The following is a 14829-nucleotide window of genomic DNA, read 5'->3' on the forward strand; positions in this document are numbered from 1 at the left end:
GATAATTTACTCCAGTAAAGGTTGCAATAAAAATAATCCATTATAAGTAAAAGTCCTGCATTCAAAATTTAATTCAATAAAGGTACAGAAGTATTCGTGACAAAATGTATTTACATGTACTCATTATGCAGATTGGTGTGTCAATGTTTAGTATTTTCTTATTCAATCATTATTAATGATGTAAAACTACTTTAATATTGCAACTGGTTCAGGTTGAGCTGATTTTAATTACTTTACATGCGGTTGAGCATCATATTCTATAAACTAATGATATGCTTTGTATGTAATTAAAAAAGTAACTAGTAATTATAGCTGTTAAATGAATGTAGTGGAACAAAAACTACAATGTGTCACTCAGAAATGTAGCGGTATAGTAAGTATTAAGTGTCATACAGAGGACAAATATTTCAGAATTGTAGCATAAAAGTTCAGTACTTGAGTAAATGTATTCAGTCACTTTCCATCAGTGGATTTGAAATGGTCAGTGTTGTGTGATGTTTGTGATGATTTCAGTGTGTGTTTTCCATGTCTCACCCCTTCCCGTTGGTTCTCTGTCTGAAGAACTTCTTGGCGAACTCCAACATGTCATACTGACTATCCTGCAGGGCCCTCTCATCCAGATCTCCTTCAGCAAAGCAGTCAAGAGAAACCTTCTGAAAATCAAAGATTGTCAGTAAAAAAACAATTTGACACAAAAAATGTGTGTATGTGAGAATGTGTGCCTGTGTACCTCAATCGTTTGATCTATCTCATGCGCAGCCATGGTGGACGCCACGGCCACAGCGATGGCTGATGACACGGCGAACTGTCCCGCTCCTCCTCGAGGCTCGGTCGTGCGGTCCAGTGGCAGCGACAGGAAGTCGGGAGGAGCGACGGGATGGACGCAGTCGGCCGGGAACCCACCGGAGCGGCCAAACACGGCACCAAACTTCCAACCTGACACACACAGATCAGAGGGATTACAACAACCAACACACAGACACACACCTGGGTGCTTTGTGCCTCTAAACAACCCGCCTCTCCGCTGTAAGTCCTGATCACTATCTGCCTTTCCTCTAACAGCAGGTCAGCTTTTCATTTACACAAGTCAGATCTGTATCTGCATGCTTTTCTCTCTCATTTATAAGACTTAACTCCCACTCGCTGCAACGCTGATAACCTGGCACAAACTGCAGCCGTTGGTCTAATTATAGATACTATACACATGGGTACTTCTGTATTGACTTACATCAACTCCCTGCAGGGTCACCCTAACCTTTGCCATAACCACTACAACAACACCGCAACAATGCATGAAATGAGTGTGTAAGGGGTCACTCATAGGGATGAATCCACAGAGAATTAGCACCCGACTGCACCAGTTCCTCACAGCCTTTAGTGTCTTCCGGCCCACAGCTTTACTGTTTAGGTTCACTTTCACCTTTTTCATCAACTTCATTTCCAGCAGCAGCACGCAACTGTTAACCATGAAAAAAAATGGACTGATAATCTCACAGGGTGCTGCCTGCTCAGCACCAAACAGCAGACGGATGAAGATAGCAAGTAGCTGGTGAATATAGTGGAATAACATTTAGCAGACATTTTCATCAAGGAGTTTGTGGAGACCCAAAACAGAGCTAAGAGTGGAGGTAATATTGGACTTACATTCATATGGTGGCGAGAAACAAAACTCCAAATAAAAACTAGTGCTGCTCTGTATGTGCTGGATGCGTACATATGCAACTGTTTGCTAACATGTTAGCCATATCAACTTTATAAGGTGATAATATGCCAGTGCTGTATTTACAGTATATATACGTTTACAATTCTCTTTTTGCATTTTCTGAAAGAGGCATTATTTAATGCTAACTTAAGGTGAATTCAGGAGAAATCTACAGACGCAAGTAGACAGTGTAAAATAAACACATAAATGTGTATTTTGGATGTTTCCTTCCTACTAGTCTAATCTAAATATCTAAATGTCTATTTTGTTCATGAAAAATGTTTTTGCCTGCAGTGTCTCGCCTTAAGTGGGGACCAGCTGTTTGTCCTCACAATGTGACTTACAGTAAGAATCCACAAACACAAGATTTCCTCCTCACATCTCCGGAGGTTTTAATACTTGACGAAAAATCAAATGTGTAATGCAGCTCAGATCTTACATTCACATTTGATATTATTAGTTCATACCTTTAGAAATGTAGCCTTTTTACCCAATTAAACATGACAGATCTCAGTGGTTTGTATGGTGGAGGATGAATCCAAATTCAGAAAACCTGGCCATAGTGTGCTGTGTGAGGCTCATTTAACAACGGTTTTGAAGTCCAAATATCAGACGCCAAAGAAAACAATAAATGTGTCAAAGGTAAATTACAACAATGTGTGTGGAAGCACACGCCGAGTTTGTCTTTTCTTTTATCTGTTAAGCAACGAAATGACGGGACTTCTCCTCATCTGTGATCATCTTTTGCGTCCTCAAGAAAAGAATCAACGAATCAATATTTTTCAAATTGCATCGCCATCTTCCATCTGAAAAAAATTCTGATACAATATTGTATTTAGAAAAAGCTGAGGGCACCGTCAACATCACAGCACCTATTTCTCCCCGGCATAGCGATACTATCACGCCTCCGGGGGACACGGACACAGTTCAGGTTAGCAAATCTCTCAAAGCAGTCCGTCTGAATGGCCGCCTTGTTTATTTTTGGACCTTGCCCATGGCGCTAACATCTGGTTATCACGTAACAAAAGTTTATAGATCTGATTTTGCTTCAGATAAAAATGTTAATGAACACTTACCAAAGTCTTGAGTGTCTCTTTTCAGATCCTCCAAAAACACCAACTTCTTCCTCACCACACAGCCATAGCTGTAGCCTGGAGGGGACACACACACACACACACATACACACACACACACACACACACACACACACACAAACACACGGTCAGATCAAAGATTCACTTTTTAGATGACATGTTTTCTATTACATGTACCGTTGTGTCTCACCCTTCTCCAGCCCGTCCATAACCTGCAGCCTGATGACGTCGCCTTTGTGGAAATTGAGCATCGAGCGGTCGTCTGTCACAAAGTTTCGCTCTGCTATCACATAATCTGAGTCCTGCAAGGAAGAGAAAAACAAACAAAAAACAAGTGGATACTCTCACACTGTTACTGTCATGTTTTTAGTTTGGTTTTTTGCACAGAGTGTGTGCAGATGAAGGAAGTAGAAATAGTCTGTGTTTTGTGTTGCAGATGGCAGTGTGTGTGGTCCGGTCATCCGTTAAGAACGCACCCCACATGTTTCATGGTGGAGAAAGAAAGAGGAAACTGTGCTCCCTATACTCCCCCATTCCCGTCTTTTTCTTTTACAACACAACACTCCACTCGCTCATCTTTCATTCCTGCAAACACACTACTCCTACTGACTCACTGACTGCCACACCTCATAACGTTTTGACATTTTAGTTGTTTAGTTAGTTTCAAATAAATTAATGTTTCAGTCCTTGTGTCACCTCCTATTTATGGTATTTGTCGTGGTTCTGAGCCGGTCATGGCGAGTCATTAAGGTAAAATCATAACTTCAACAGCACCACAGACTGCTAAAGTCCTTTGCCGTGTTAGCTGTGTGTGTTTGTGTGTGTGTGTGTGTGTGTGTGTGTGTGTGTGTGTGTGTGCTGTACCTTTTTGATCTCATTGATGAAGGTGTCTATGAGATGTTTGACTTGCGGTGCCTTGGCTGAGAACAGGATCAGTTTCTCGTTGGTCAGATTGAACTCCAGCATGTTTTCAGACGGGATGGTTACAAACAGGATGTCTGCGTAGCTGAAAAAAAAATAAAAATACAACGCAAAAGCTCCCAACTGTTATATGAAACAAAGCTACAGAAATGGTAGAAATAAATTTAGTTCTCAAATATGAATAATGATGAAATACTATAATGAATAAATACAGTATTTGAGAATAGAAATACAACACTACCTACATGGTAAATGTATGCAATTTCTATTAACAATCCATTGTTTACCTTTTTGCAAAGATGCCATTTTATTACAGAAGCTGTTTTTTTCTCTCCATATTTTGATCTGATATAAATGGTGATCTTATCTTTTGACTGGTGAGGATATAGTTCTTATGTTTATGTTTTGAGCCACAGGCTTGAACAAAAACTGCTCTTTGACTGATACATTTGCTTGATATTATCTTCTCTCAGATATAGCGCTATCAGTGTTTATGCTGACTGATTGGTAAAAAGATATTGCAAAACAGAAACTCTCAAATTTGGGTATTATACAGCTTTGAAAATCCAGTATTGGCTCGTCAATCTTCTCCTGAATAGTATGAAATAAACAGAGGAAAGTCCAGACAATTTGATATATTTGTCTGTGGTTCACAACTCACCTGACACTGACTCTGAATTGTAAAACACACATATCTGAAAACTCCAAACAAGATAAAAGTAATGGAAAAAAGAATTTGCAAACAAAGACATCAAAAACTGCACATACGTGTAGGGTCGAAGGACTCTGAAGTAGTCTGGAGCGGCAGCGCTGCTTTTTACGGTCTTTAACAGCTTTATACCGCTGTGGGACACCGACAACACCTGCACACCTGTTCCTACACTACCCTGCACACACACACACACACACAAAGAAGTTTAATAAAAATGAAAATATCACACTCAGTAATTATTATTATCCTCTCAGGATTTACTGCCCTCACCGATGCAGGGAACAGACGGGAGAAGTATATTTCCCAGGTTTCTCTGGCAGCCGACACGATTGTTTTCTTCACATGCTCCTCCACCGGGTCCATATTCTGTTCAACCCTGTGTTTAGCTGTCATTCACACAAACAGACACATGAACTCATGAGTGCCAATGAGACGTGTTTGGATTAGAGCATACGATCTGAGGAAATATCTGCGGGAAGAACAGACAGGCTACCCAAAAGAGCCTTCATTTTCTGCCTTTCATCCCGGGTGATGCGAACACACGCCTCTGACAGAGTGTCGTTCACGATCTGCAGGAGACAACAGAGGAGCAGGGAGGTGATGTTACAAATAATTTAGTTTGATCTGTCTATGATTTTTTTTTTTCTGCTGTCAGGTAAAGATATGGAGCGCAATTGGCGAGAGGTAAACAAAAATTGAAAAAATTAAGAAAAGCATTGGATTAAATGTAGATTAAAACACATGCGTTTATCTGCAGATGTTACATCCATTAATCCTGCATTAATTCAACTATCTCTTAAGTTACCTGTTTGAAAATGAGGTCTAGCACCAGAGGATTGTTGAAGCTGTCTTTGGGATAAAAAACCTGCAAAAGCAAGAAAAATACTCACAAGAGAAAAGAATGCAAATATTATGACAGTGGATCACGGTGTTTGCGTTCGTGTTTTTGTGTAAGTACTCACCTCCTTCCTGAGGTACAATCTCCAGGGAACATTGGTGTAGGTGTAGTGCTCCTCATTGGTTCTCTGATGAAGCTGTGTCTGGACGGTTTCAGTCTCTACAGGAAGCTCTCGAGAAACTGCGACAAATATGTCACGTTATGCTTCAGCTTTACTTTATTCAATGTCCTTATTCCAACAAAATGTATTATAAAGAAATCCAAATGCTTTAAGTTCAAGTGCCCACAGTGAGTGGAGTTTTGATGCTGTGCTTGGCTCTCCTTGGTTAATGGTTGGTAACCCCTGAACTAGCGAGTGCTTAACCTTAGCTGCATTGGATCTGCAAGACTTAAAGAAAAGACTGCACGCAGATATAAACAACATATAGGCTAATTTTACAACTTTCAGAAATTGCTTTGAAAATGTTTCATAGGGCTGTCAATACGTATTCTAAATTTGAATATATATTTGAATTATTCAATTGTGAAATGAAAAAGCAGCACAAGCATGGGCCGCACTGAATGCAATGCATGATGGGAGTCACACATCACTTTCATTGCATTTAAAAAAAATCCACAACCGTAATACTGGCAGAGAACTCAGCCGCAGAGAGAGACAAAATAGATATCCAATAGTTCAAACATGGGCCAATTTTGACAGCCCCAATGTCTCATGAGGTAGAAAATACAATCATCAGTCTTTACAATAACACACTGAGGTTTAATGAAAGCGCCATGAGATACCATCATCTCTGCAAAGTGATGCATTAGAATATGTGGATGAGTGTAAACTTGGAGTGAATGTGAGTACCTCGAGGGGGTAAAGGGAGAGGACGACCAGGAGCTTTTGTCTTTGTGCTCTTGGTGGGTTTGAATCCCGCCTCCTTCATTGCAGACGCAGATGGTGGGGGGACAGCAGGACGTTTAGGCTGAACAAACACAAAAACGTTACCCTGCATGACTCATTACAAGTGTTTATCTCTCTGTCGTTCAGTGTATTCTTGCACTTTTGTGTGTGTGTGTGTGTGTGTGTGTGTGTATACCTGTGGAGCAGGAGGGTTGTCCATCTGCGGTTTGAGGATCTGTAAAGCTTCATCACGAGGGGTTTGCTTCGTCCTAAACTTCCCCTCTAGTCTCCTAAATACATCCACAGTGTGGACGTCACACATCACAGTTTGCAGGATTTTTCAAGAACAAATGCAGTGTGTTAAATCTGTGTGTTTGTGCTTATTGCATGTGAATACAATCACTCTGGTGCTGTGTGCTTACTGCAAGCAATAACATCCAGGCCGCTATCTGTTGGTAGTTTGATGTGGCCTGGGCTTTACAGTATGTGACTGGAAATAGCATTAACTGCTGTCCTGTATTTACAAGCTAAAATGCGTGTTTGTGTGTTTTTACGAGACCTCACCTCTTCTCATGTAGCAGCAGGTCTCCCGGTGGAGGCGGAGAGTTGTACCTTTTGATGATGTCTTTAAAAAATAATACAAACCATGTGAGAATTACGTAGATTACTCTTTACATATTTCTGTCATGGTTTCAAATCCAAATACCAACCAAGAAATAAAGAAATAAAGAAGTGTATTGACTACATGATCATCTATGATTCAGTTTTGCTGTATAATACAGCATCAACATTTTCTAGGAGTTTAAATTCAGATGCCTTGTATATCTTGGCTGGGGACGATGTAATCTGAAGTCCGAGCCGAGTACTTCACCACCTCTCCAGCAGGGGGCGGAGGAGACGTCACCACTGGGGCTAAAGCAAACACACACACACACACACGCACAAACACACACACACGCACACACACGCACAAACACACACAAAAAAATGAATGAACACTTCAGCTGATAAGAGATGCTCGCTTGTCTAAAGCTCTCTTAAAGATGACTTTTAGTTAAAGGGGCTGAAGGGACTCTCTCTCTGTTGCTCTCTCTCTCTCTCTCTCTCTCTCTCATGTTCTCTCTCTCTCTCTTACCAAACTTTCTGACTGGTGTGTCCTTGTTTATGGGGACGCCTGGAGCCTTCCTCCGAGGAACGCTGTCCTTACCTGACTGAACCTGAACAAGCCACACAGAGAGGACAGAGAGTTTGCATCAAGGCTTTGCAGACATCAAAAAAGGAACATTACACTGGACTGTTTGATTGCAGCACATTTCCTTTGCTACAGATAGTAGAAATGTGTAATCTGCAATTCGACATGGTTGTTTTTTTTTTATCTTTTTCAACATGCTTTATGAATAGGCTTGTTGTGTTGTTTTAAATGTTCCTGTGAAGTTCGGAGGACAAATTAATTTCATGTTGCTCTGAAACTGCACCCTAATGTTCAAAACTAGAGTAATTGTGTGACTGAAAAATATGAAATCAAAATAAAGTACTGATTACGTAAGTATGTCTCTTTGGACTGTTACCTCACAAGTCTCAGAGTTACTGACCCGTGCAGCAGCGTTCGCTTGAGGCTGCGCTGGCTCAGTGTTGTTAGTTTTGGTGTAGCTCGACTGAGGGTGAGGCCGAGCTGCGGGCTGAGTCCGGGGCTCCGCGGGAGGCTGAGCTTGAAGCTGCGATGGAGTTTGTTCCGGTCGAGCAGAGGGAGGATAGGGGTGCCTGGGTGGGATGTCTGCTGCAGCATAGGGAGTGGGAGTGAAGTTGGCGTAGGGGCTGGGTGGGATGTTGGCGTACGGACTCGGGGGTATGACAGCGTAGGGGCTGTCGGGGGCGTACGGGCTGGGAGGGTGGTGGAGCAGGGGGCTCATGGGAGGGCTCATGATCGGGGAGGTGGGGGGGCTCGTCATTGGGCTGCTGATAATGGCCATGGCCTGCATGGTCATCTGCTGGGCCTGAGAAACAAGACGATGAAGCGTTAATTCCAAAGAAAGAGCACTGAAACAAATAAACAGACGCGGATCCAGACGGAGGGTTTACCATGATGACGGCCTGCTGGTTCACGATCGCCTGCTGCTGCTGCGCCAAAACAGCCTGCTGGGCATCTGGAGGAGAGAGGAGGAGAAACACAGCAAACAGGAAGGAGGGATGACAATTTAGTTTGATGAGGTGTTTTTCTTTTCTTTTTTTTCTTCTCATATTTCTCTTCACACTCGATACGAACCAGGTGTTACAGGTGCCACAGCACCAAGAGGAGGTGACATCACGCCTCCCACGGGAAGGACTCTCACAGCTGTGGAGACACAAACACACAGCAAATTTCAGATCTGAAGTCTGCTTGCTTTATTATGCATGCTTATGATTTATTGAGATATTGAGGTTCTTCCAGTGTGTGACAGTATATGCGATAGGAATCTGTCCAAATGACTCCATCCCTGCAGCATTCTATTAAAAAGGAAATGGTGAACGAGTGAAGAAGGGACTGATTTTGGACCGAGCCTGTGTTTTTGACTGACCCCCAGGTGGAGGTGGGGGGCCGGTTGACTGCCCTTGCTGTTGCCACCCCCCTCCGACTCCCCCAGCTCCCTTCATCCTGCTGGACAGTCCTGCAGCTGATTCCACTTCCTGTGAGGTGAGGACAGACGGACAGACTTTAGAACTGAACCAAAAACGAGTATCAAACACTCTGAACAGGGCTGGTATCAAACCAATAAATTAGTATATTGACTGATATATCAGCATTGACGTATACGCTGGCTGATAAGAGTGAATATTCCATTCAGGGTAGTTTTTCCTCTCCACTTGCACTTTATGGTTTCATCTGTAGATCAGCATTGACTAAACAAGCTTAGTAACAGTGTTGGATTTCAATTCACACTTGATTTCCTTTTAGTTTGGAGAGTTGGATTTGCGTTTCATATTTATTCTCATGACTATCTACCAAAGAACTTCCTCGTTGTCACTGGTTTGGTTTATTTTTTAAACAGTTAAATTAAATCTGAAGTAAAGTACTAAAAGTAGTAAATTTCGTTCTCTCTTGTCATTTGCAAGTGCCTTCATAATTTCAAGTGTTGTGAATGTGAAACAGTTACATCATTCTCAAATATAAAATATCCTGCTCAGTATATATCTTATATCTCATGTTTCGAAACACCATTAGTGGGAATTTAAAACCGTCAAACATCAATTAATATCAGTATCGTCCGTAATAAATTATATCCATAATGTTTGGTTTGCTTTGATCAGATCGTTCCTGCTTTAGCTCATTTCAACTTTTGATTTAGGCAAAGTTATTGACACCTTTTTACTTCTTAAATGAATAAAAGGTATATTTAGAATATTATCTTCCTTAAAGTAAGATATTCAGAAAATGTATTGTCATATGACACCCAGCCCTACTTATGACAGGTGTGTAGCCAAATCATTTCTCTACAGCTGATCTGTGTGTTCAGAATGCTCCAAAGAACTTCACTTACAAATCACAAAAAATACTATATTCAGTGGAGGTTTGGGCCTGTGAGGAGGCAATAACACATCATGGAAGTAGAGCATTATATTTTTTTTACAGTGACTCTGGTTTCCCGTTGAAATCCAAGCTGACTACACCTGCTGTCAACTGTAAACGAGCAATCTACAAACCTTTCAGAGATGCCTTTTAAGCCAACAGGTGAAGTGATTGATACTAAAAGATAGATATTCCTCTAACTGCTGCATTTGTCAGTGTGGATATCAATGGGAGTGCTAAAAGACATACACCAGAGAGAGAACGTGCAATCACAGCACTTTTTGACCGTCGTATCAGAGGATTCCCCCTCTTATGTGAGCAGCTGCTTCCATCAGAAATCAGCCGCTGACCCATAAATCCACAGGAGTGTGTGCGTTTCGTGGGCCATGTCTCATTAAATAGTAAGCCCTTCATTTGCCAGAGTGTCAGTTCCTCGTAAGCAGATCCCAGCGTTGCCTGGGTGGACAACCACCGTGGCGATCTAGTCGCTGTGACAGTTACGGTAACTGGGTAACGTAATAGGTGGCTGGGCGGCAGAGGTCTGTAGAACACATCTGATACATGCTAATTCCTGTCAGCCACATCCGATAGCACGGCTAACATTCGCCACGTCCCAGCTGAAGACTGATAGATCCAACATAGCCAGCATTCACTGCACCATTACCGACTGAACACATACGGATTTAACACGATTTAACTGTATCGTTTTAATAACAGGGCTGACGGTTGACATTTGTGGCGGGTAGTGAATCATAAAGGAGGTGCTGACAATGGCTGCAAACTATTACAAGACAAATTTCTTATATAAAATCTGGGCGTGATCAGTACAAACCAATGCATCTGTCCAGTTCATATGTTTACAGACATAAATGACAAGAAGCTCATCCCCTTACTTTTATTTATTCTACTATAGTATTATTAGTATTTTTGTTTATACATATACATGCTTTTTCTTTGTTCTTTCTGGTTACCTCTGTCATGCCAAAAAAGTGAAATACTCATCATCGCTCCATGCTAAAAAAACAATAATTATCCGACATGACCTGTACAGTAACCATCAGTAAACGGTTGACAGAGGACGTGTGACAGTGTGAGTTAAGGTAACTTACTCCAGGTCCCTCAGACAGTACAGGGTCAAACAGGCTGTCGAGATAACGATCCATCCCTCTCTGAGGCTCCAAGTCTGCGAGGACGAGACGAAAGCACTTTAACGTCTACTCTAATCAAAATCAATGTGTGTTGGTGCTATATATGTTAATGGTTCAATGGGTACCTTGTCCGTCAGAGCCAGGTAAGAATGAAGACATGAAATCATCTTTCATGTCAAACCCACCACCCAACAGGCTTCTATAAGACAAACAAAAAATAATTACAACCTCAACAAAAATTTGTATTAATTGATTGTCTTTTTTTTGTGAAAAACTGGATAATCTTCCCTCTTTGTGCTTCAAACATTTCTTCAAATCAAACCAACTGAGAAGTTTAGAAGGGAAACGTCTGCTTGGAGGAGCTGCTAACATCTCATCTTTTTTGTTATGTTTTTTATAAGCTTATCATGTGTTTCTGATGGAAAATCTTCATCAAAAAAGTAAGTAGTATGTACAGCTGTCAGATAAATATAGGTGAGTAAAAACAGAGTAGAATAAATCCCTATCTATAAAGTAACATCAAATGGCAAACTCAAGTACAAAAATTGTACTTAAAAGTATAGCACAATTATGCATTGAGTAAATGTGTGTCTCACATGCTGGCATTGGGCCGCACTCTGGTCGGTTCCTGTGCAGAGATGATGAAGTAGCTGCTGTGTTTGGGGAAGTCAGCAGGAAGCTCCAGGTCCGACATCAAGTCCAGAACGTAGTCTGAGCCCTCCAGCTCCACCCACTGAGCCGGCTCCTTCAGCAGCACCGACCAGCCTCGACGGCCATCCACCATGCCCCTACACACAATAATTCACAAAAACATCCTCCATCTAAACATCCCCTTTAGTTTCCTATTTTTCACTTTTCTATGTAACCAAATCTATACATTTAGTGCCTATGTTTTACAGTAAGGCGATACCTGTGTTGTAAGATGTCTTTGGCCATTTCTTCTCCTGTTGTCCAGGAGTGTAGAGGACACAAGAAGGATACACCTGGAGGAGAAAAGACAACACTTTAGAGAGACAAATAGTCTTTAATATACAGCAGTGACTCAACAAAACACACCACTTTTGATTTTTCTCATCTTATAATTCATTGAAGGGATAGTTTGGATGTTTAGAAGTGGGGTCGTACGAGGTACTTATCCATAGTAAGAGTATTACCTCAGTAGATGGTGGTCGGCTCTGCCACAGTTTGGAGAAACAGACAGGAGTAAAAGCACAGGAGCAAATACATTTACTGCTGTGGACGAGGCCAGCAGCAAAACGTATTTTAGACACATAAAAAAGTCAATATCCATTTAAGTATATGCTGTATTTAGAATATTTTCACTGCTTTACCTTGCAGTCAGACAGCCATTTCCGAAGGGGAACTGAAGCTGTTGTATCCATCTATGCTTTCTTCAAAGCCACGAGACTCCTTTGATAAAAACAGGAATTTCACCTTGCAGAACACGGAAGTTGCCGTTCTACCGCTGCCTCGATCGGTTAGTTTGTTTGTGATATTTTGTGACTTTGAATGAATCTGAACTAACACTTAAAAACAACAAAGCCACACAATGACACAAACAAACTAACTGATCAAGCCAGCAGCAACCCAGCAAAAGTTGTTTTTAATCAAAGGAGTCTGGTGGCTTTGAAGAAAGCTTGGATAACAGCTTCAGTTCCCCGTAGGAAAGGGGTGTCTGACAACAAGGTAGAGCTGTGAGAATATTCTAAATATAGCGTACACTTAAACTGATATTGATTGTTTTAGGTAGGCCTTCTTTTAGGTGGCTTAAATAGGTTTTGCTGCTGCACCCCGTCCACAGCAGGACATTGGTTTGTTCTCGTGCTCGTACTTCTGTCTGTTTCGCCAACGGGCGTGAAGACCGCAATCTACAGCAGGTAGAACTATCCCTTTAAGAGCCGTTTCAATCAGGTTATGAAATAGTTCCTCTACAGTATATCATCTAAACAAAGTTGGTAGCAGTCTCCCATTTCTGCCTATGACGATTTACACAGACACCCGCATCAACAAACAGACACAAACAAAGCCAGAGAACCAGAGTGGCTATCAGGTGTTGTCTAATCCTCAGTAGGCTTGCCAAAAGGCCAGAGGACAGATTAGCTGGATGAGAGGAGGAAATGAGAGACAGATAACTCTTCCGTGCTGGATGGTGCACACACTGACTGAGCTCAAGTGAAAAAAATAAAACAGAAAGGTGAGGTTGGGTGAACAAGATGGAGTTAAAATCAATAGATTTAAAATTCACAACGTACTTTAGTTTGACATTGACATAATATTGCTGGTCTGTTTATAATGTTATCTGCATATTTAAGCGTGATTTAAAGAAAAAAACATTTCTTTAGACAAATGCAATGAAAAATCATATTCAAATAAAGCACAGTTCTCTCTCTGTTGCAGGAGAGCAGAGAGTTACACACAAGCATTGGGTTTCAGTGTTAGCAACACATTTACAATTCTGTTTGATAAAATTTATCCATTTTATTTAACTTTTTTTTTTCTTTTTTTGTACTGGGGATGCAGATGGTGGTCCAGCCCCTTTTTCAAGGGCACTTCACTGCAAATGTTCTTCTCCATCCAAAATTTTGCAACTAGATCTGAATTATAAAATCCCCACTTGGCTACACGTGTTGCGAGTGTGTTCTCACCATCGAAACAGTGTATGTGCAGAACGGTGTGAGCTCTCTTGCGATTGGCGGTCCACTCTAGCAGACAGGGTGGGTACGTCCGGACATACTCTGGCCCGACGTTCAGCCGCTGCAGAGCTTGAAGCAGACGGTGCTGACACACACAGTCGTAGCCCTCCGGCCCGTAGTCAGACACAAACCTACAACAACAACGACGAGCACAAAGAGAGATGAAAACTGGCAAACAGGCACTGAAATCATGTACAAAGATCACAGGCATGCACAGAAAAGCAGGTAATAAATATACTGTATAATTATCGCATAGCCATTTCTATGTACAGTAAACATATTACACTGTTTGACTGTGTTTCCTACTTCAGCAAGTACTTGGCCAGCCTTTGAGAGGGCAGGAAGGCAGAGAGACAGGAGGACAGGAGGAGCCAACCACGCTCTGAATTCAACATGTTAGGATTCCTCCACACCTGATGGAGGAGAGGAGACAGTGAAGTGACAATGTGCAACAATTGTAAAAGATTCTGTCTTATTTTGGGCTTTCATTTCTACCCCACCGGCTAGGAGAATGAGATGGGCCTCACCTGATTGGCTACCTGAGCCATGATCTCATCTCGGAGGCTGGGGTTGGCAAGTCCTCTCTGGATGATGTAGTTCCCAAACAGATTCTCCTGAGCCCCATTCAAGTTTGGGTCACCCATGAATCTTAGTATCTATCAAAAGCAAAGGCATTTACAACACACACTGTAACATTACAAGTCAAATAAAACATACAAAGGGGACAAAGCTTTCCCAGAGGCCCTTGCTGCTTAAAATATATGGATACATCTAACTGAGAGAATAGTCGGAATCATTGATTTTTTCATGTTTGCATAAACAGTATGAACTGTACACAAGGTTACGATTAATGCATTTCATACGAAGGCTTTCCAAAATTAGTTAGCTAGTTTTATTACAAGTTTGTTACATGTTAGTATAACGACATACTGTCCCAAATGACTAATCCTTTTTCTAGAATGCTGAGTTTAAGCTACAGGACATGTTTATTTGTCTGTTGGATTTCCTGACACAACGCTGATGAGAAGCTGACTTAAAGGTCCTGGATGCTGGAGTTTCCCAGTAGCATGTGAATGCAACATGTACCAGAATGAAAACGTTCAGAGCTCCTTGCTTTAGCTCCTCATCCATTCGAATCAGTGAACTCTCCAGCGGGGCTGTCAGCATCCCAAACATTGGCTCCTACAACACACACACACACACACACACACACACACACACACACACACAC

General features: G+C 41.7%; 1 protein-coding gene across 1 annotated transcript in view; it reads right to left on the bottom strand.

Annotated features, from left to right (window-relative positions):
* Positions 1-14829, bottom strand: part of myo15ab (myosin XVAb) — a 44351-nt gene that overhangs the window by 6160 nt on the left and 23362 nt on the right. Inside the window, exons 33-59 of the mRNA XM_031862979.1 lie at positions 14685-14755; positions 14126-14254; positions 13905-14011; positions 13551-13729; positions 11816-11888; positions 11502-11693; positions 11031-11104; positions 10867-10940; positions 8769-8877; positions 8477-8545; positions 8293-8357; positions 7806-8207; positions 7349-7430; positions 7030-7125; positions 6778-6838; positions 6410-6503; positions 6178-6295; positions 5392-5507; positions 5235-5294; positions 4923-4998; positions 4700-4815; positions 4486-4604; positions 3661-3802; positions 2987-3098; positions 2779-2853; positions 731-936; positions 535-653 (exon numbers count right to left, since the gene is read on the bottom strand). Coding sequence (XP_031718839.1) covers positions 535-653; positions 731-936; positions 2779-2853; positions 2987-3098; positions 3661-3802; positions 4486-4604; positions 4700-4815; positions 4923-4998; positions 5235-5294; positions 5392-5507; positions 6178-6295; positions 6410-6503; positions 6778-6838; positions 7030-7125; positions 7349-7430; positions 7806-8207; positions 8293-8357; positions 8477-8545; positions 8769-8877; positions 10867-10940; positions 11031-11104; positions 11502-11693; positions 11816-11888; positions 13551-13729; positions 13905-14011; positions 14126-14254; positions 14685-14755 — 3136 coding nt within the window. The remainder of the gene's footprint in view (positions 1-534; positions 654-730; positions 937-2778; positions 2854-2986; positions 3099-3660; positions 3803-4485; positions 4605-4699; positions 4816-4922; positions 4999-5234; positions 5295-5391; positions 5508-6177; positions 6296-6409; positions 6504-6777; positions 6839-7029; positions 7126-7348; positions 7431-7805; positions 8208-8292; positions 8358-8476; positions 8546-8768; positions 8878-10866; positions 10941-11030; positions 11105-11501; positions 11694-11815; positions 11889-13550; positions 13730-13904; positions 14012-14125; positions 14255-14684; positions 14756-14829) is intronic.

The sequence above is a fragment of the Anarrhichthys ocellatus genome, unplaced genomic scaffold (assembly GCF_004355925.1).
Source record: "Anarrhichthys ocellatus isolate YVR2014 unplaced genomic scaffold, GSC_Weel_1.0 scaffold28, whole genome shotgun sequence".
NCBI lineage: Eukaryota > Metazoa > Chordata > Actinopteri > Perciformes > Anarhichadidae > Anarrhichthys > Anarrhichthys ocellatus.